This window comes from Pyrus communis, chromosome 6 (assembly GCF_963583255.1).
Source record: "Pyrus communis chromosome 6, drPyrComm1.1, whole genome shotgun sequence".
Taxonomy (NCBI): Eukaryota; Viridiplantae; Streptophyta; class Magnoliopsida; order Rosales; family Rosaceae; genus Pyrus; species Pyrus communis.
In genome coordinates, this window is record NC_084808.1 from 16591619 (window position 1) to 16613861 (window position 22243).

The 22243-nt window shown below is 36.4% G+C and overlaps 3 protein-coding genes across 3 annotated transcripts; 1 reads left to right on the forward strand and 2 right to left on the reverse strand.

Annotated features, from left to right (window-relative positions):
* Window positions 1-10980: 10980 nt before the first annotated feature.
* Window positions 10981-14183, forward strand: LOC137737606 (3-ketoacyl-CoA synthase 20-like). The gene is made up of 2 exons (XM_068477141.1): window positions 10981-11857; window positions 13282-14183. Exons 1-2 carry the CDS (start codon window positions 11078-11080, stop codon window positions 14065-14067), a joined length of 1566 nt encoding a protein of 521 aa, XP_068333242.1. The 5' UTR covers window positions 10981-11077; the 3' UTR covers window positions 14068-14183.
* A 237-nt stretch (window positions 14184-14420) lies between these two features.
* Window positions 14421-17453, reverse strand: LOC137737607 (armadillo repeat-containing protein LFR-like). The gene is made up of 8 exons (XM_068477142.1): window positions 17223-17453; window positions 16771-16940; window positions 16381-16523; window positions 16020-16273; window positions 15456-15561; window positions 15232-15370; window positions 14996-15141; window positions 14421-14882 (listed from the first exon to the last, which is right to left on the reverse strand). The coding sequence occupies exons 1-8, from the start codon at window positions 17407-17409 to the stop codon at window positions 14627-14629; spliced, it is 1401 nt and encodes a 466-aa protein (XP_068333243.1). The 5' UTR covers window positions 17410-17453; the 3' UTR covers window positions 14421-14626.
* An 811-nt stretch (window positions 17454-18264) lies between these two features.
* Window positions 18265-21918, reverse strand: LOC137738034 (uncharacterized). The gene is made up of 12 exons (XM_068477638.1): window positions 21634-21918; window positions 21168-21266; window positions 20702-20759; window positions 20527-20607; window positions 20309-20380; window positions 19962-20206; window positions 19777-19848; window positions 19287-19403; window positions 19122-19203; window positions 18713-18759; window positions 18531-18612; window positions 18265-18443 (listed from the first exon to the last, which is right to left on the reverse strand). The coding sequence occupies exons 1-12, from the start codon at window positions 21813-21815 to the stop codon at window positions 18360-18362; spliced, it is 1221 nt and encodes a 406-aa protein (XP_068333739.1). The 5' UTR covers window positions 21816-21918; the 3' UTR covers window positions 18265-18359.
* Between the last annotated feature and the right edge of the window lie 325 nt (window positions 21919-22243).

A 22243-nucleotide genomic window follows, 5' to 3' on the forward strand; every position in this document is an offset into this window, starting at 1 on the left:
CGGTAAACCTTTTCATTTGTAAGTTAAATGTATCAAGTTTAACTCGTATAGATGACAAGGACATATTATATATTTACGTATAATTCAATACCAAGTTAATGACTAACTCATTGTATGGTCTAATCCAATCCTCATTTGCCATAGAGTAAAATATCTCCCTCCCACTTACGATGGAATATCGTTTCTATCAGAATGAATCTCATTTATAGTTTAAACTGCCACTTCAGGGCGGTGCATGCTGCCAAATTTATGTCCCATGATAAGATTAGAGTCTTTTCAAGGACACCGATGCTTATATGGAGGGAAAGCAAAGGTAGACTAATATATAACTATATATGATCTTGATCATCTTCTTAGGTAAAAAGAGGTGCCATTAGGTCCCCACAACATATGAACTCGATCAAGTTAACCTGGATATAAAATATCACCGATTGTGACAGAAATTAAACACTAAGAATAAGACAACAATATATACCCGAACTGGGCTAGCAAAATGCCACAACAAACAACCAAATTAAGAAGAAAATATTATGATCATTTCGTGCAAGTTTTAGTTAATTTCTTGTCTACCATCACTAACATAAACAAAAATAGGCAAAAGTAGGGCCAACTTTATGTGCTTGCATGTCCCAAACCCTAATTCTTATGCATACGTATGCACGTATACCTACCCAGCTGCCATATTATTTTTTTCAACACGTAATTACAAGAGCAAGCGGGAATTGGTCTCTGGGTTGGATGATTTTTGGTGAGAAGTTTTGTGCATTAAATTAGAGATGAAATGGTTAAAGTTTGTTGAGTAAACCTGTAAAAAAAATGATAATACTTAGATATTCACTAGTGAGTACTCTATATACTCACTTTTTAATTCGACCCAATGAAAAAATGTGAAGTGTTTTTTGCTCTTTACAGACGAGAAAAATTGTTGACACGTCATTTAAAAAAAAACAATAAAAATGTTAAAATATTATTAGACAATATCAAAAGGTAAGTACTCACTAGTATGTAGCCAAGCATTACCATACAAAAGTAAAGAGAAGGGGAGAGATCAATGACTTTTGTAGTATCCCACATCGATCGTATTTCTGAGAAAAGAAAAATTTTAATATTGAGGTCTTTTGTGATAAACCCCACATGGATTGTACATGTGGTAATTAACAAGTTTGAGACAATAAATGTAATACCCTGAAAATTTAAAATATATGAATATGTAAAGAAAATCGAAAATAGATCGATTTATGGTTATGAAAATTTAATCAATAAATTTTAAAATTTTGTTACTGAAAATTATTATAATTTACATCGTAAAATTTATTGATAAGTGAAAAAGATGAAAATGGCCCTATTGTATTAAACGGGATTCTTCGTGGACATATTTGATCCTTTCATGATTTTTCAGATTTCTTTACATATTTGGATAATACTCATTGATACGAATGCGTGGGCTTAAACAGAATGTAATTTGGAATTATAATGAAATTAGAGACATTTTAGTTTAAAAAAAAAAAAAAAAAAAAAAAGAAAGAAGAAGTTGCCAGATGGCAGCAAGAGAAAGGGGGAAAAGAGAGAGAAAGGGAGAGAAAGGGAGACGGATGACCAATCAGGAAGGGAGGGAAGGTGGGGAAAGGAAGGAGAGGAGGAATAGGGAACCGGATTCCCATTTGACCCGCCGACCTGACCCGGCCGTATCTCTCTCATCCGACTTCCGTTTTGGGTGATCTTGGTGTCTATGGAAAGCTCTCGGCGAGCCCAACGTCCCTTTGGTGTTAGATTTCTAAATTTCTAACCCAACTTTACAAATCGAAGCCACAAAGTTCCGGTTTGTCCAACAGTTTTCACCTTTTTCGAGTGATTCCGACAACGATTACCGTCGATTCCCACCACCAATAGACTCCCCTTAATCCCAGGAGAAAGGCCCACGCATTGGTTGTAGCATCGGAGTTCGTTTTGGCATTGAATCAAGAACACCTATTTCTAAGGTTTCTGATGGTGCGAGGCCAATTTCAAGTGCTTCCCAGCTGAATTGAACTTTATCCCCTCATTAAGTTCTAACTGTCTGTAAAATTTGGTAATTTTTAGAGTTAGTCCGAAAAACTGGATTTCCGGCAAGTCAAGGCGATTTCCGACGTCTTTCCGGCCGAATTGGACTTTGGCCCAAGTATGAAAGTTGTTCCCCTTGTTGTGTTCTACAAATCTGTAAAATTTGGTAATTTTTGGAGTTCGTCAGAAAATTGGGTTTCCGTTCGCCGGAAACCGCCACTTGCGACGGCTCGTGGCCAGTGAGCCGATGCTGCCTTTTTACGCAGATTTCAATATTCTGAATTCGTTTTTGGGTATCCATTTGATGTGTTTCAATTGCTAAATAAGGTATTGAATATTTCCTCCACTTGAATATTTTAGGAAATGGATTAAAAATGAAAGGTGAACTACAAATGGTTTGATCCCTATTGAGGGTACGTAGGCAGTCTAAGGAGAAGTTAGATGCAGCCATAAAATAACTGAGATTAATCTTTTGTTGAAAATTTGTCTAAGAAAAGGAATTGGGTGATTAATTTAAAAATAAATCTTAGGGTTTAATTTCTTTGGACCTACCATAATAATTATCTTCCGAATTAAGAAATTGGGTCATTACAATATCGGTGTTGTTGGAAGTGAACCTTTGGTCCGCATCTCATTCTACATAACTTATAGGAAGGTCAAACGTCGCAATTACTTCTTCCGTGTATCTGCCACCAGCCTTCAAACTCAAAGCCATCGGGGCATCCTCCTATTCACACATGATGGTATGTATATACGACTAGCCTTATATTTATTGATAAATTCATATTTACATTAACGAGTATAGTTATTATATTTGTTGAATTTGATCCACGTACCGACGTAGTTATTAATGAGTATATAAACGTAAAATATTTACGTGTATTATTCAACATTTAAAAAAAAAAAAAGTATAGTGAAAAATTCAGCAATTATTTAAAATGTTAAACTTTTTTTTTATCTTAAATATTTATTTAGTATGTTTATTTTCAATAATATATGTTGAGAGTACATGAATTTTATATGAGAGCAATCATGTTTAGTTTAAAAAACACATGGATTTCAAAATCATTTAAAAGTGTACGAAAAGTAGGAGTATTTTAGTGGTTCAGTGTAATTTGCCGCTAATTAATCTAGCATCAATATTGCCTCCCATTTAAACGACTGGTCTATTAGTAGACCAAAACGAGAGAGGTCTTATCACAAAAGTCTGAGTACAATTAGCAGAGAAACTACTTAACACACCTCTTTATGTGACACCACTCTTTTTGACTCTTTAGCTGACCATATGGGAGTTAGATTCTCTGCTCTCTAGTTTTCTATGTTCTCTTGTTTGTATGGTTACGGTTAAGCTACGTCAATATTTTATATTACTATTCATTTTTGTCTTATTATCTCTATAAAAAAACAATATAAAATGTTGACCTGGCTTAACCGTGACCACATAAAACAGGAGGAGGATACGGGAGGACACGAGAAGTGGAAGGGCAGAAAATCTACCTTTGACCATATGTTCATCCAATTTCACTTTAATAAATTTTTTCTTTTTTCAATCCGAACAATGTAAGCTTTCATATATACAATTTGAATGATCATGGTCAGGGTCATTCACAGCTGGTACTGATGTATATTTAAACTAACTTAAATAATAGATTAATTTAAGCCAAATTAAACTTGTAAGCGCACAAATCAATTGTAGTAAAAATATACAAATACCAAGTCGATCTCACATGAATTGCTTTAACACCAATTTAACCAATTAATTAGGCTACACTTAATTAAACTAACAAAGGATAGATTAAATTGAATAATTAATTATGGCTAAAACTAACAAGAAATGGAAAAGACGAATAAATAAAATAAACACACAACATAAAGGTTTTGAGAAAAAAAAATGAAGCCAAAGGTTATGAATCTACCCATAACAAACCTGTTTCATTTTCCTAAAGCCAACTACTATCTAATTACCATGCCAATTTAAAGGATATTCTTTCTAAGGCATGGATTAATTTGTGGTCAGACATCAACTCGTGTATCTCTACATGAGAACTATATTTTATTGGTTAAGCATACAATTAAACGCATAAAAACTCATTAAGCGTAGAAGAATTGTATTAATCAAGTAGGACTACCTTAATATTGGTCATCCTCACTAGTTTATCTACTCTTCTTAATCTTAGTTCCAAATAAACCTAATTAATTGCTCATCCTCATAGATTTATGTAAGTGTCTAGATGCAAAATTTCTAAAGGTGGTTAGTCATTTGAAATCTGAGTCTAGAATAACATATGCACAAAGATTAAAGAGTATAACATGACATATAATCAAAGAGCAATTAACAAAGTAATTCGAAAATATTCATGTCATGTCTTCATTATAAACCTCATAAAATAACTTAGTTACGCATAAAAATAAGTAATAGAACCCGGAATCCATGGATAAGCACATCCCTAAACTCTTATTGCGAATTGTGGTGTATGGTAATGGTAAGGTATTATGGTACTATATGGAAGAGAGCTTAGAGAGCCTTATCTACACTAAAAAAACATTAAAAGATTTGTTAGAAACTCTTCTAAAACAAAACAAATTCCTAAACCATTAATGACACAAACTAGGAAATAATCTTTCTTGGCTTGGGAAACTCGTCGTCTTTCTAGCATGTCTAATTTATGGTCGATTCAGCTTTTGAAAAATTCTGGAAAAATAAAAAACTTCTAGCTATATGTCTTGGCTTTCCAAACATTATTGCACGCCACTAGGAAAAATCAGGAAAGTGATAGGAGCATATTTAGGCAACTTAGTTGGCTCGTTTTCGTGCATTTATGTTATTAATTCTTGGTTATTTTAATTCTTCAAGCTTCTTTTGTGTGTTTTCAGGATCATAAGACGTGTTTAACGAAAGGATGCATTGTGGAGCGTTTTGGGGCCTTTTGGAGTACTATTGGGCTAAGGATGGATAGCTTATGCTTGGAGCCCAAGTGTTGGATGAAATTGAAGGCCTTGTATGCACTTGAGGACACAAAACAATGGCCCTAACCCAATTACATTCACCTTGTCGTGGGCTTAACACAAACACCATTCCTTGCCATGTAAGGGGGAGCAATTTGGGTCCATTTTATGCACTTAAACCCTAGCCCAATTACACACCATTGCAGCCAAATCCATTCTTTGCCATGCACATGCACTTATTCCTCCATAATTACACAACATTGCAGCCACATGCACCAAAAACTACCCATGCCGTGCATTCCCATTCATTTCCAGCTTTCCACCATTTTTCCTAGCTGTTTTGCACATGCATTCCTTTCATTATTCCATGCATGCACCACCAATTCAGCCACATACACTTATTCCTCCATCATTGCATCACAATTCCAACCATGCAGCCACACATTCACCCACATGCACCCTTTAAAACATTCAAACATGCAGCCACATAAACTACATCCTTGCCGTGGCTTTTCCCCTTCATTTCCAGCCATTCCACATGCATTTCCAACCTAACATTCCCCCTTTAATGCACATGCATTCCCTTCATAAATCAGCCACATGCACACTCAATCACTCAACCCTTTGCCGTGCACACCTTGCCACATGCTTTCCAGCTTTCCACCTTCATCATTAAGCCACATTCACTCCCATTTCTATCCCATTAATCACTTAGTCGTGCATCACACTTCCATTTTCCATATTTTCCCCCATCTTGGCAGCAACACATCCACTCAATTCCAGCACATCCATTCATTCTTTAATCACTAAGCCACATGCAACTCTTCATCATTCATCCACCATCCTTTTTTCCCATCATTGCCGTGCACTCCCATCCCATTCCTAGCTGTTTTTCCATCATTATTTCAGCCACATATTCTTCCATTCCCCCTATAAAAACCCATGCATTCATTCACATATTCATTCATTCTTCCATATTCATAAAATCATCCATACACACCAAAAACTGCCCTTGGTGCCGTGCCTAGAGGCACCATTCCCTACTAATCCAAACACCATCACTTCCTTCACCATTCCACAAAACCTATCATTCTACGTCATCCATAATCCCCAAAACTCACCTTAGACCTTGTGCTACAACAAAGAGGAAGAGAAGCGGGCCTAAACGTTCATACAATTCAAGTTTGAGTTGTTGGAATGTTTAGGTGTTTCTTTTCCTTTGAATTCAATGTGTAATCTCAATTCTCTTTGTTTTGTAATCATGAGGAACTAAACTCGTTTTAGCCTGGGGATGCATTGAAACCATGATTACATTTATAATATGAGTTGATTAAGTCCAGTTGTGATTTCATAAATTGTGAACGCAATTTACTTAACCGTTTGACGGATAACTTATTCTTGTATGTTTATTAGGGAGGCCTACTTAATTTGCATGCTTGAATTTGGAGCTAGAATATTAGGGTGTTTCACCTAATCGTCACAAACTAATATTCACGAGTAGTTAAGGTTGTTTTCACAATCATGTTAAGTAAATTCCTGGCAAGAGTATCATGCTTTTCATAGTTACAAATGCCTTGTCGATGCTTATGATTTCCAAAGAACGTAATGATTCTAACTTGTATCTTTATCATACTGTTCATATAGAGAACTTGTTAGGAATAATTTGTTTGCGATGCATATTCATCTAATTCAATGATTCTAGGGAAATCTGAAGGTTAATTTAAGCGGACCTAATTAACTTGGAGTGTTGAGGTTCATAGTTTATCGGAAAAGCAACTGGAAATCAATTTATGTTGGAAAGTATCATGTGTGGAGAAGTATCCCTTAGCTATTCCATCATCCATTCAATTCTATCACAAATTCATATTTACATTCTGTCTAGTTTATTAACTTGTTTCGTTATTTCAATTTTTGTCAAATCAAAACCCCCCTTTACTTTCTTGTTTTTTAGTGCTTAGAATCTGTTTAGTTTATGTTTTAAAGTGTTTTTGAATCAAGCCATAATCTTAAATTCGTCCAAATTTGGGTTTAAGGTCAGAAACTGCCTAGTTAGTGTTTTTAGGCAGTTTTGAGTCTTTTGAACTTGTTTTGAGTCTTTTGGTTTGTCTTAGTGTTTTAAAGATTAGTTTTGCATTCTTTGAGTCTAGTATAGTGTTTTATATCGTGTTTTTACGTTTCATAATCAAATCCAAGTGATTAACAATCCCTCCTAATCCCCGGTCCAGAACGATCCCTACTTACATACTTACTACAATTGATAAAAAGAGGGTTTAATTTGTGTGCGTATAATCTCGCATCAGAAAGCCTTCAAATCTTCATTCTCTCACATATGTGCAATTCTGATAGGAAACTTCCATGAGATTGATTTGTAAAACTATAGCAAAAAACTTAATAGAGATAATGAAATTTAGACACAATGACCTTTAGCCTTCTAACTTCCTTTTATAATTGTCCTAGCATAAAACCTCCTTTGGAAAATCAATTTATCTTTAAAAATGTACTAAGTGCGTAGATTGGCTATAATTAAGGAAAAGAAAATAATAAGATTCTTTATAGGCCAATTCCTTAACAAAACATAGAGATAATTGACATGAAAATATGAGAAATAAAATACATATAAAAACCTACCAAACCTAGTTTTTGCTAGTCCAAGAGCAAAATAAAAAAACACAAAAAGGAAAACAATAGTCCTTCCATAAATTAGCCTTAAAGTAATCTAACAAGGGTCACCAAATTTAATAGAATTAAACACTTTTCCAAAAAAAATTAACCAGTACCAATACAATTTACTCGACACGAGTAAGTATATGCAATACCAATAAAATTTAGAATAAGATGTTGCGTTTTAGTGTTCGTTTCCTGGTTCCGTTTTTTCTGTCACTCACAGCCTCGTATGCTTCACACTTCACGTGACTCTTGATTTTTACATTTGGATTCAGACACTATAATGCAGTGTCCATTTCCTGGTTCTGTTTTTTACATTATTTTTATATTTAGTTTTAGGCACTGCTTGTGTTGTCTGTTTCCTAGTTTTGTTTTGTTTTTTTTTTTTTTGTATTTTGTTTTTTTTTTCTTCTACATTTTGATTTAGACATTGCATTTTAGTGCATCCCTAGTTTTGTTTTTTTACATTTTAATTCAGACAATGTGTTGCAGTGTTCGTTTCATTACTCACACGCCTCCTACGCTTCACACTTTGCGCGACTCCTACATTTGGATTCAAACACTGCAAAACAATGTCCGTTTCCTGGTTTTGAATTGCAGACATAAAACTTCGTGCTTTCTCATCTCATCGTCTCTCTCTTGGCAAGCTCATCCACTTAATTGGACCAGCTCTCTTCTCAGTGATGGCTTGGACAGACATTTAATCTTCTGTAACATATTTATTCACTGAATAAAGGTGTTTTATATGTTTCCCATGTCTTGGGAACTAACCAACCCCGCCCTTGTCCAATAACCATTTTGATGCTTGAGGAAAAAATAACCAAAAGCAGACTTTCTCATAATTTCATTCATAGAGTCTAAATCTATAGAACTTCAGAACAGAAACTGCAATACAGTGTCTGATATGGGCTTCAATTAAAACATGTCAAAATCCAGTTTGTCTTTCGTCCTCCATCCTAAACCTCTAACACAAAAAATCAACTTGGAATTTCCAAAAACAAGATCCAAATTGAAAATATATTAAAACTGATTTCAAATTTTCCATTATTTCTCCTTCCTCCATCACGTCTCTCTCTCTTTGTGCATTCAATCAACAATACCATCCCCTCTTGATCTCACATTTATATTATGAACTTGATTGACAACCGATTGTCCAATCAAGAATCTATGAGATTAGCCATGAATTAATGAAATTCAATGGTGGATTGATGAGAAGACGGTGATTAGATTTTCGTGCCTAGTGTTACGATCGAAGAGGTTTTTATTGATGGGGTTTCAAGTCTTTATTCATGGCTTGCATTGATAAGTATTGGGTTCATCTTCACGTGCAAAAAAGAGAGGTTTTTTGGGAGAGATGATCATGGACTTTTTTATGATTTAAGTTGGGGCAAAAAAGTAATTTTATAACTATTTATATAGGCTTGAACCCCATGTGACATTCCTTATTGAACTATGCCTAATTAACAAAAATATTCATTGATTAGGTCTAAAATAAAAATTGACCATTGATGTATAGTTCATTAGTAGAGTTTTTATTGACTTTTTACCAAATTTCCTAAAAATTAATAACAAGCATTTAATAATTAATTAAAAATTATTTAAAGTTGCTGTCAAATTTGACAACACTCCCCTTACTGCTAACCATGTTATGCCACATTTGAATTGACATTTCGGTTGGAAAACACTTGTGTTGTCTTTTTTTACTGTTATTACTGATGTGAAAATTTTGACATCTCATTTGGAGATACCTTGATGTAACCCAAATTTAAGTTTATTGTCCTTTCATATATTCAAACTACATATTAACAAAACTCTATTTGTCAACAAAATAGGTAAAAAGACAATTTGGTCTCTTATCACTAAATAAATTATTGACAATAATTTAGTTTTGCACAATCTTAATTTATCTTTTTTCCCCTCCCTCACATGTTATCATAACATATATTTGATTTAGAAAATAAAAAATAAAAGGAAATTGTTATTAGCACTCCAAAATTCTCATTTGGCACTCCAAACTTTCTATATTTAGAAAGAAAATAACACTTGTGAAGAGTGCAAATTAAGATTTTTGGAGTGCTAATAACAGTTCTTAAATAAAATTATAAACCTCTTCCATGTACTTTCTCTTTCACATTTCACTTCAACTTCTCTTTCTTCCATATATATTTGTAGGAATTGTTATTAGCATTCTAAAAATCTCATTCTACACTCCTCACAAGTGTATTTTTCTTTCTAATTATAAATAGTTTAGAGTGCCAAATGAGATTTTTGGAATGCTAATAACAATTCCTATATTTTTTTAGATCTTTTGTATTTATACACGTGTAGAGTTCATCTAGTTATTTATAGAAAGAAGTATTTATATACGCAATGTTTTATTTATTCATTGTAATTTATACCCATGTTTAATTTATTATATGTAACCACTATTTTAATGATCTTGTTGGCTGGTTAAAATCAGAAGTTGAAGATCACACCAAAAAAATTCATCATAAACAAGAGAAATATTAAAAAAAAAAAAAACTCCAAATAAGATTGTGGAGGAGAAGAGCTACGTAGTTCACCAACGAGCGAGAATTTATTGAGTATACCATAAATTGACACGTGGGCTCATGAGGTGTACACTGGAGTGCAGTGTGGGAAGAATCGCATATGCATACTATAATAAATTTTTTAATATGTCAAAAATACGGTTGATAAACTAAGTATCATAAACAATTTATTGAAATTTTTTTCTCATGTTTTCCAATCAATTGTGTTACTGTACCGAACGCGTTTTGGCACAATGTAAAATCTCTAGCACACTACTACCATAGACCTGTATCAAAATGGCGAATCAGCAATACTCACCAAGAAAGGGGTTAAACTTTGGCAACTTGCCCCGATGAAAGTACGCCATTTTCCCGGTTGGCAAAAATTCAAGGATTATACTTTAATCACTAAAATATATTACATATATATATATATATATATATATATATATATATATATATATATATTGGCTTAATGATATTTAACATATATTTTATTACTGTAAAAAAATAGAAAACATATTACTTAGTTTTCTTTTTTTTTAAAAACAAGTAACACGTGATATTTTTTATTTAACGAAATTCAAAATTAAGCTTCTTTTGTTTTAAAAATGAGTAACACATGACATCTTTTCATTTAGCGAAATCCAAAATTGAGCCCAAGTAAAATTCAATGCCCCCGCGTTTCACAATTAAAAGTTCGTTGGGGTAGTTGCATCCTCCCATCACCTCCTTCTACCTCTCCTCCCCTTTAAAATCACCACACAACTCTCCTCCCTCTCTAAACTCTCCCCATCAAAGTACACCGTAACTGCTCCATCAAAACCTCATAGAAAAAGTTTCAAAATCTTTCCCTTTTGTGAGTTTGACTAGTGTCGTGTTTCTGAGACTGTAACATGGCGGTGCAGAATCAGAACCAGGGAGAGAAATTGAACTTGGGACCTGAGTCAGCAGGAAGTCGCAAACCTGCGCTTCCAAACTTTCTTTTATCAGTGAAGCTCAAATATGTCAAGCTAGGGTACCACTACTTAATCTCCAACGCCCTCTACCTCCTACTAGTCCCTCTCCTTGCCGCGGCCGCCGCCCACCTCTCTACGCTCACAGCCGACGACCTCTTCCACCTGTGGCAGCAGCTCAAGTTCAACTTCGTCTCGGTCACTTTGTGCTCCGGCCTCTTGGTTTTCCTAACCACCGTATACTTCATCACCCGCCCTAGAAAAATATACTTGGTGAACTTCGCATGCTACAAGCCCGAGCCGGCCCGTATGTGCACACGTGAGATGTTCATGGAGAGGTCGAAGCTGACGGGCAGCTTCTACGACGAGAACTTGGCTTTTCAGCAGAAGATTCTCGAGAGGTCTGGCCTCGGGCAGAATACGTACATGCCTGAAGCCGTGATGCGGGTCCCACCGAACCCGTGCATGGTGGAGGCGAGGAAGGAGGCGGAGATGGTGATGTTTGGAGCGATCGACGAGTTGCTGGAGAAGACTGGGGTGAAGGCTAAGGATATTGGAATTCTGGTGGTGAACTGCAGCTTGTTCAATCCGACGCCGTCTTTGTCGTCCATGGTTGTGAATCACTACAAGCTTAGGGGGAACGTTGTGAGCTACAACCTTGGTGGGATGGGTTGCAGTGCTGGTCTCATTTCTATTGACCTTGCAAAGCAGCTTCTCCAGGTTTTTTACTAATTCCTAATTTTTACTTCCTTTTTATATCTAATTTTTAGTTAATTGTACACTATTTATCTTAATTATCACCTAGTATGGATAATTTTGTTTTATACATGCATGATGACGAATTCACATTAGTGCACTAGGTTATAAATAAAATATTAATAAATCATCTTTATATACCTTTTACATACATATAACCTGTAATCGATAACGATCATAAGTTTAAGAAAAGTGCTATTAAACATGTGTGAGATTGTTTATGGAATGTCTAAAAAACGCTTTCGACTGTTTTGACACAAATGTTAAAAGTGTTATAGATTATAGAAAAACACTTGTCAAATGCTTCTTTATGAAGTACTTGAATTTTCAATAAAAATTTCAAACAAATTTATAATAAAATCATTTATAATTGAACCGACTATAAACATAAAAAATAAAAAAAATAAAAAAATGTTTAAGTGCTTCCTACAAAAGTATTTCTGAGTTATTTTATTTTATTTTTTTAACTCTCACGTGGTTAATTATATTCAAAATGCATATGCGCACCTGACTTGTATAGATATATTACCCTTTCACCATAAATAAAGAGATGTGAGAAGTAAATATGTGACATAAATGTGATTGGTGAATATGTATGCTCAATAAATGCTATACACCAATTGCGAGACTACTTTACTAGTTAACAGCATTTCCACATGTCCAGCTGGTTAATTATGTGGGATGTCTTTAAAAGGACGTTTTCTGTCCCCATAGGGCACAATAAATATATCAAATTCAATGTCTGCAATTGATAACGGAGCAGGATTTTCTTCTTTTTTTTTTCGCTCCCTTTCCCTTTCTCTTTCCTTCCATTTGAACGGTCACGTTTAAGTCACGTCAACATCTTATATTAATTTTTTATAACAAGAGAAAGACAAAATAAGAGAATATGAAAGGAGTGGATGGAAGAGGATGAAAAAAGGAAGGAAGAGAATCCTAGTCCATTGATAATTGGTTATACTAATCTAAATGAGCTGAGGTATTTTGGGATTTTTCGAATCTTGGTTTTAGACTTTGGCTTTTTTGAGGTGAAGAAGTGAGATATGCCTGATAATGGCTAGTTTGATAATATGAATTTTTTCTTTAATTCTAGTTCTAATAGTTAAAAAAAAAAAAAAATTCATGCCCATATGACGCTTTATGATTGGTTGATGCAATTAAAGGAAACTAAAATGACACATTTGCCCTACATATGACAGTAAAAGGAGGGAAAATCCAATTTAGACCATGATAACGAACTCACCACAGGTTACAGTTAATAACTTCTTCACCACGAGCGTCAATTTAAAAGTAGAGTATCATCATGTTGATCATGAAAAAAATTGGCTTTGTTTTATTAAGACCCTAAATTGGGTAAAATCATTTCTGAATTTGTACTAATGTAACAGGTGCACCATAACTCTTATGCCCTAGTGGTAAGCATGGAGAACATCACTCTCAATTGGTACTTTGGCAATGACCGCTCTATGCTTCTCTCCAACTGCCTCTTTCGAATGGGCGGCGCGGCCATCCTCCTCTCCAACCGTTCCTCTGACCACCGCCGCTCAAAGTACCAGCTCATGCACGCGGTCCGCACGCACAAGGGTGCAGACGACAGGGCATATAATTGCGTATTCCAAAAGGAGGACGACACGAAAAGAGTCGGCGTTGCTCTCTCGAAAGACTTGATGGCTGTAGCTGGTGAAGCCCTAAAAACCAACATCACCACACTTGGTCCAATAGTCCTCCCCATGTCAGAACAACTCCTGTTCTTTGCTACTTTGGTGGCAAGAAAGGTGTTCAAGATGAAGAACATCAAACCCTACATCCCGGATTTCAAGCTGGCGTTTGAGCACTTCTGCATTCACGCCGGAGGGAGAGCGGTGCTGGATGAGATCGAGAAGAACCTTGAGCTCAGCGACTGGCACATGGAGCCATCGAGGATGACTCTCTATAGGTTTGGGAACACTTCAAGCAGCTCATTGTGGTACGAGCTGGCTTACTCTGAGGCCAAGGGAAGAGTCCGAAAGGGAGACAGGATGTGGCAAATTGCGTTCGGGTCAGGGTTCAAGTGCAACAGCGCGGTGTGGAAGGCGTTGAGGACTGTTAAACCAACTAAGGAGAAGAACCCTTGGATTGATGAGATTCATGAGTTTCCTGTAGAGGTGCCTAAAGTGTCGGCCGTTGCTTCTTAACTAAACCTCGTATATTTTGAGGAGGCATATTGTGTGATTTAATTGTGTTTCTGTACGATGATTTATTTAAATGTAATTCTATCGCAACGTTGGCTGTTGCGTATGATTAAACATCACTACAACTGATTAGTGGGCCAAAATCTAGTCTCAAAAGTTGTTCTATCCCAACATAGAAATGAACAGGGCAAAATGCTCGTCACGAAATTTCGAAATTCCTATCAAGTTGCAAACCCTACGAATTCGAACAAAAGTCTCAATCTAACAAGGTCGACTGAAAACAAGCAACCGAATAGAGTGCATGGTCTCAGACACGTTCTATAGAGTATACAACACAATCAGAACCGAAACATCTCTACACAGAACAACAGTTTAGTTTCTCATTAAAAAAAACCTTGCAAATTACGTAAGGGAGTATTTGAAGGGGAGTACCACTTAAGGATCTGACTAAATTTTCTTAAGACAACTGCTACAAACATTAGATCCTAGACTTACTTGTCAGCAGGCGAACAATCCGATACTTTTTATACAGAGAAAATTCATCAGAGGACACAATTATTAGTTACATGCCCCAAACACCACGGGCTGCTGCCACTTTGTGGTTAGGTCTAGACGTCAGTTCATACAAAATCCTGGCAAAGGTATCAGAATACCTGGCATCTGAGAATACTATCTCAGCAAATGCATTCTCATAAGCTAGCAGCAACGCTCGGTTCTGTGGCTCAGACACAAGGCTTTCTAATATCATCGCAGCTTTCCTGCAAACTTCAGGAACTGGATGGGGTTGCTTGATGACTTTTAACAATCGATCAATGGCCCTGAAATTGTTCCGAAAGAAATGTCATCTCAGCGATATTTTGATTTTCAAACTGCTGATCAAATGAAATGATTCAGTATTTGGGATTTTTTTTTTTAGCGGAAGAGCCCTTACCATCGCTCACTAGCGAGTTTTAGCCTGCAGTCCATATTCACTTCAGCGAGGTTGTAGAGTGCACCAACTGCAGCCGCTTGGGCCCCATGCACTGTTTGTGCATCTACCGATGGTAAGCTCATAAGATCAACCAATCTCTTGTGTATCTGCAGTGTTCACAGAGCGTCATTACAAAGATACAATATTTCAAAAATGTAAAAACACTTTTTGTAACAGAGGAATTTCTGAATATTAACCTGTGGAACAAAGGGAAGAAGGAAGGGTTCATTATCAGGGTTTATGACCAAACGCCCAAGTAACTCAGCTGCAGCACAATGCCAGGTTTTGACTACAGACCCCAGCATCCCCATGATGGCTTGAACTGCACGTTTTCCTCTGTTCGATAGAAAATCAATTAATTTATCAAACAGATGGATAACAAAGAGAGCGTAAGCTCGAAAAAGAAGATCACAATTCTCACGTTATCTTTATGTAGGATGGCTTTGATGAGCTGAAAATTCCAAGGTCAAGCAACGGAGCCAAATTCACAACTGTCTCAAGAGAATTTGTCACAAGTTCCTCATCCTCTGTTAACAAAGGAAGCATTGGAGTCATTTTACACTAAAATCCTAACCAGAAAAGCAAACTGGAAGGTTACTATTTTCTTTGTTCTGAAAAGGATTTCCAATAGGAAAAGGTATGAAGCTCAATCATGAAAGAAGCATACAAGAAGAAAAGTTCCAAACCAATTAAGTCTACAAGATTTACTGCCAGTAAAATACTAAAATAAGCCTATCTATAAACTACAAGATTTGAAATTGGAAAGTATATACGATCTACACATCTTTAACAACTGAACTAAAAGAAGACATCACCACCATAGAGTTTGTAACTGGATGTTACATGAAACCTTTTTAAACATTTATTTCACATACATAGACAATTATACCGGAAAAAGAATTTTAGAGTTGAGACAATAAATTATACACTGCAGACAGACTGCAGTCAAGAAATAAATAATGATTTCAATGATAAGACTTCTCACCTGTGACATAATCCTCTATGCACTGGAACACTGTCTCCAGACAATGGCGATGTTGGGCCATAATGACTTCATTTTCTGGCATGAAAGAGAAGTTGCGAATGATATTTGAAGCAGCAACAGCACACTGCTGTCTTTCTGCTCGACCTTCTTCATCTAGGTTAAACAGACCATCTTCATCATGCCACCACTCCGAAGAAGCACGAAGTTTGGTCACAGCACTCAGCACTAATGCTTCTTGAGTACCGGATCCCAAGCTGCCACATGAATATTTTCCCACAATCAGTTCCTTGTATCAAAAACAATTTCAGACACTCAAACCACAAATTCACTCATGAAATTATTATATATCTATAGAGCTTACCCAGGATGCGGGACATTGCCATTTGAACCCAATGCCTCGTACTCATTTCCAAACCCTGTTACAACCAAATTTGCACCCAAAGTTCTTACTCTGGGAGCCTTTACATGTTCTTTTGGAAGGGCTATATCACACCAATCATCAATCTGTTATTGACAGAATCCCGACAACATGGGGTCAAATGTCAATAGATACTGGCTGGAACAAGATAGTTCACAACCTGGGGAATGCTATTCCACAACCAATTGTTCATCTGCTCTCATTTGTGAACGTGTTATTAAAATAATAATACTATTGAATTTGAAATGCAAAATGACCAACTGAGAGCTACCTAAAACTTGAGCGTAAAAACAAAATTATATAAATCAGGAAGCGAAAGAGTTCAAGACGTACAACGCTGAGGAGAGCATCAAGCAACCCAGGAATCTTGGCAAGAGGGGTTGCGTCTTTGCGCATGTCATCTTTTTCTTTAAAAGAGAGTAATGTGAGAGTGTTCAACGCCCATGTCAGCTCACTCTTCAAGCCGCTTTGAAGAGCCAGGACTATCCTTTTATTGTTCTGATCTGCAATACAGGTAATATGAATTGGTAAGAACATCGACTCCACAATGCTCGAAAAAGGAGCTTTCCTGCCCAAACCGGTACCGTTATTAGCATTACTACAGCCCACCTAGCTCAGTAAAAGTTCTGATAATTGTTACTTCACTTTGATTTCTTTTCATTTATAATTCGGCAATTTGTATCAACCCCAGGATTAATAATTGCATATATCTAACACTTCATGGAAAAATTGAAAATTTCGAGAATTTCAGATTGAGATGTGAAGTAGGGTTTTGATAAACTGACCGGCGAAGGAACTGTGGACGTGAAGGGAAGGACCAAGGAGAGTCGACGGAGCTGCCGTGTCGGCGGTGGAAGCGGCAGCAGCTGCGGCGCTGTTTCCGCCGCTGCCAAATGGGCGGCCTCTCTTCCCCGGCGGCTGCGAGGCTCCGCCACCTCCGCCACTAGACTTGTTTTGCTCCCTCTTTTGCATCTCTCTCTCTCCCTCTCCCGGCGTTTGGTCGTTTAATTTTGGGATTGGATTTTAATTTTAGGGCAGGTGGTAACTTTTATTTTTGACCGGATCCGTCCTCGTCAAAAAATTTATTGGGCCTAAGTGGATTCTTGAGTTATTTGACTGGCCCATGTATGCAAGTCTCGTGGCGTTATTTCTCTTTAAAACATTTTCTTAATTTATTATTAGTATTTTTTTAACAAGTGATGTTACCTACACTAAAAAGTGAGAGAGTAGGTTAAGTCTCATAAGAGAGTCGGAGATGAGTCTCTCCAGAGAGTGCCGGTGTGTGGTGCAGCTGGAGTCGAGTCTCAAGCAAGAAAGAGAGTCGAAGAGGAGTCGAGAGAGAGAGAGGGAGATAGAATCACTGTCACATAGCAGAAGAGAATGAGCTGAGGTCAAGAGAGCAAGTTGAGTTCAATTCAATGGTTAAGATTAAATCTCAACTAATTGAATGACCATAATAATTTAGAATATTATACATCATATATTTAATTTGGTTTGATTCTATCTCACTGAATTAACATATGCGTGATATTGATACAAATTTTCGATTTTGGTTCGGTTTGGGTTATTGAATTTTTCGGTATTATCGATTTGGTATGTTTTTCAGTTCGGTATTTGTACGGTTCGGGTGAATTTCAGTTTTTTCAGGTTTTTTTTTTTTTTTTCCACCCGTAGATCTTTTGAGGAGAGTATTATGGGTTGTTTTGGTATATGGTATCCGTTTTGGCGATGAATGTTTTACGGTTCGGGTGTATTTGTTTGGCAACATATAACACCAAGACAAGGAATTCAACATTATTCTTGTTGCAAAACAACATCAACTATATATGTCTGCAAATAAATTTCAATCATTTGATGTATGTTCCATGTACATTTATCCTTCGATATACACAGCAACAAACCAAATGCTTCGATCCAAAGTCTCAAAGGCTGCCAACGGTCATGAACCGATGATTCAGAACAGCCTGTGCAGTTGGCCGTTTTCGGAAGTCTGGGTTCAGCATTGCCTAGAGCCAAGTCAAATATTATTGTCTTAGATTGTATTAATGAAATGATATTGACATTAGTAATTATTGTTGCAAGTATAATTGAACCTGGAGTAACTCCCAACCAGCACCATCTCCAAGATCCAGAAAATTTACGGCATCTAATAGCCGGTCATCTGCTAAACAGTATCTGCCACAATGGGTAAACGGGAAGAAACTAAGAAATTGAAGCAGAACCAATACAAAATCTGCAAAAAGATCTTAACTTTATGATATCAAAGGTATCTTACTCTCTTGTTGCTCCGATATCAAGTTGGAAAGTGCTCTCCAAAAGCCTCTGCAAGTTCACCACATAAGAAAATTATAACTGATGTAGTAACATCAACTTGGTTATCAAAGAAATGGTCAAGAGTCGGACCATTTATTTCATTTTTCTCAGACAGGAATCAATCTCCAGAATTTTAAGAGTAAAGTTGCTTGGATTTTCTAAAGACTCCAGTGTCTCTGCAAAACCATCCAAACTCATCTTTTTCTTTTCTCTAACACTGTTTGCCTACTATTAACGTTGTCTCTCAATCACGATAATCATATATGGTATCCACTGTGTTCTCCTACATCCATTACTTATATGACAAATGGGAAAAAAGGATCCATGAACAAAAACAAAAGAAAGGTATATGTGTTAACACGATAGCTTACTTGCAAGGAAAGGCCATCCATTATCCCTGCTTCACAGAATGGTAAGAATGCTAAGTATGCCAAGAGAAGACCTGCTTCATATCTGCACGGAACAATATGAAGAAGGCATAAAGATTATGAGGCAGATTCAATCTTCTAAATGAAGCAAAACTTTCAGAAAATTACATGTCATCTGCTATTCCGAAGGCTCTTTTTTCGATAGGAGTGAATGCACCAGCAGTATATGCTCGTCTCCAAAGTCCCTCCGAGAGTAATCCAGGATCCCCTTCTAGCTTTGAGTACCTAGGAAACAATGTGTTTGGAGGATATTCAGATGTTATAAGATATGAATCCACCAACTGTTATTCGATTATTTTCTATATGTATTTCTTTAATAAAACAGATAACCATATATGTAACAATAGCATTAGCCTTACAAAATCACTATTATTTTCCTTTAAATTAATTGATCAACTGAAGAGATTCAATAACAACATTTTCTTCTGCGTTCTCTTTGGTTACCCCCTCCTTTGTCGTTGGTAGATTAATAAACAGGACATAAAAAATTACAATGTTCAAAGACTCACTTGGACAAAGTACAAAATCTTGACTATGGATAAATTATGCACACAAATAAAATTACAAGAACAAGCAAATCAGATGGCAGGAATCATACCCAATGTCAACAGAAAATGCTAGATCCCGAAGTCGAGGGACTAAGTAAACAGCATCTCTCTCTACAATTGTGCTGCAAGCAGTGAAGTTTTAGTGGGGATATAACAAAGTGAACAGAAGAATCATAACACATTATTCAGATGAAGCAATATCTCGAACCAAAATAGATATCTCGAAGCAACATACTTAAGAATAACAGAAGCTGGTCCAAGACTCTGGTGCAACCTCTCACGATCATGCATGTAAGCTAAACCTCTCATAATGCCCTGCAGCAGCTTTGTAACAAAATATCTTCTGCGTTTGATAGTTTCCTCTTGTTCAAAATTATTCCAAACTTGTCCTCCGTCAGCACGGGTTTTTGAGACTCTTTCACTCATCACTTTGGCATAATCTGCTGCACTAGCTTTCCCGTGATTGCGAAAAGCAAGCCACTGCACATTATAAATTTCCACATTCATTCATTGTTTCTACCAAAAGAATTAATAAACTCTTTGTATATGCAAAGTCTTGAGAAATAATTACACATGACAAACCTGCTCCCCAGTTTTCGTTTCAAACCCACCTATGAGTAACACAAGATTCTGACAGATGTCATTTGAATTGTTCTGCAAAAGCAAAAGAAATGAGTTACATTGAAAAAATATAGAAAAGAAAAAGATTTCACTCTTTTAGTAGTGATCTGAATTGTAAGAAGTTAGCAAAAGGTTCGGGCAAATGCAATCATTTAGAGGGTAATTTATAACTGGATTACTTGAAGGAAAAAGTGAGCATTTAGCTCATTAGCAGCCATCATATCTGCCTCATTCCCACCAGCCCGTTGTCCAGGATAAACCTTCATGGTTAAAAATGCTACTGTTCAGTAAAAATAATGAGCCTATGAAATTGAAATGATCTGATGAGAATGATGCCATTGATAACAATATCACCTTAAAAACAACCGGAGTCCCTCTCAGCGGACCCTGAGAGACTCTCCCATCATACAGCCTGCGAAAGAACTGCCATGAGTACTATCAGCACCAGAAAGATAACAGTTCACAGATATTCACATTACAAGTTTCCTTTGAGCTACTTTCCTCAAACTGATAAGACCATTAGTAGTGCCATGCTCCACCACATTTAGTCATGTCATGCTCGCCGCAAGGCAACAAATGAATGATTCACAGAGAGCATGAGTATGTATTGCGTTTTACACTTCTGCATATTTACTACTTAAGAGTGTTTCTCCATTTAGAAGCACATTTTTTTATAAAGCGGGTATGGGGGAATCGAACTTAGGTCTCTTCCAACATTAAGAGGATAAATACCATTAAGAAGTACTTGCTTTGTAATAACTCTCCTTAATTAATGCAGGGCATTACTACAAATATATATCCTGTAGAATCCAGAATGTACCTGATCTTTACACTGCCTTCTCCTACATCTTGGACTCTCAACCGCCCCACATCCCCCGATGAGTACTCAGCATCCGCGCCCAAAGGAGACCCCGAAGAGCTGTTTCAGGCATTGGAAATGAGAAACCACAAGCAAAAAAGAAACACGAACATGTTCTTCCATTAAATTGATGCCAAAATTAATTCACATCAAGTAAAAGAAAGGAAAAAAAAAAAAAAAGTATAAACCAAGGAATAAAAAAACCATGTAGAATTAGAAATAGTTCATCTTCTCCATTTTCTTTGCTACCAAACACTAAGTAACAGAATCACTTACACATTCAAACGAATCGAAAGCCTAACCTTCGTTCTAATTGTTCGATCAGGGAAAAAAATACCCACAAGAAATCTAATTCATTATTATTTTCTCCCTTTTTATTTTCTTGTAAACCAAACAGAAAGTGAAATCAGTTTTGAAAAAACGATACCTAGTGATGTTCATGAAGCCATAGCTCCCAATAAGTCGACCCACCTCGAACGAGTCAGAGTTCGTGATCAGATTCAGACTTGCCCTGCAGCAGAACCAAGTCGTCCGAGTTCTGCTTAGTGAGTAGGGTTTGTGGATGCGGCGAAGCGGAAAGAGGCAATGGCCGGGTGGTGCGAGGAGCATGGTCGTTTGCTGAGCTACCTCTTTGCTTTTTCAGTTCTTCTGAAGAAAATGGCGCCAAGTGGTTGGTAAGGCCGTTAGGGATGGAGAGGATAAGAGAGTTTCTTCTTGGGATGGGAATTCCTTGCGGTTGTACAATCAGCAGTAACTTTTGTATTTCCAATGATCAGGTGCCACCTCAATACCACATAATTGTTTTTTTGTGGAACGATATATTTTGTTAGTTTAGATGTTAAATTGTAACCATCATTACAAAAGCTCAACTGATTTCCGGCACTGTAATAAATGACGGCTTGCCATTACCACATCATTTAAACCCATGTAAGTTTGTAACCCTTCGATCAATCGTGTAACTTACTATTTAAACTATAGTTGGTCAAAATAATAAAAAATATATAATAAAAAAAAAATAAAAAAACAGACAAAGAACT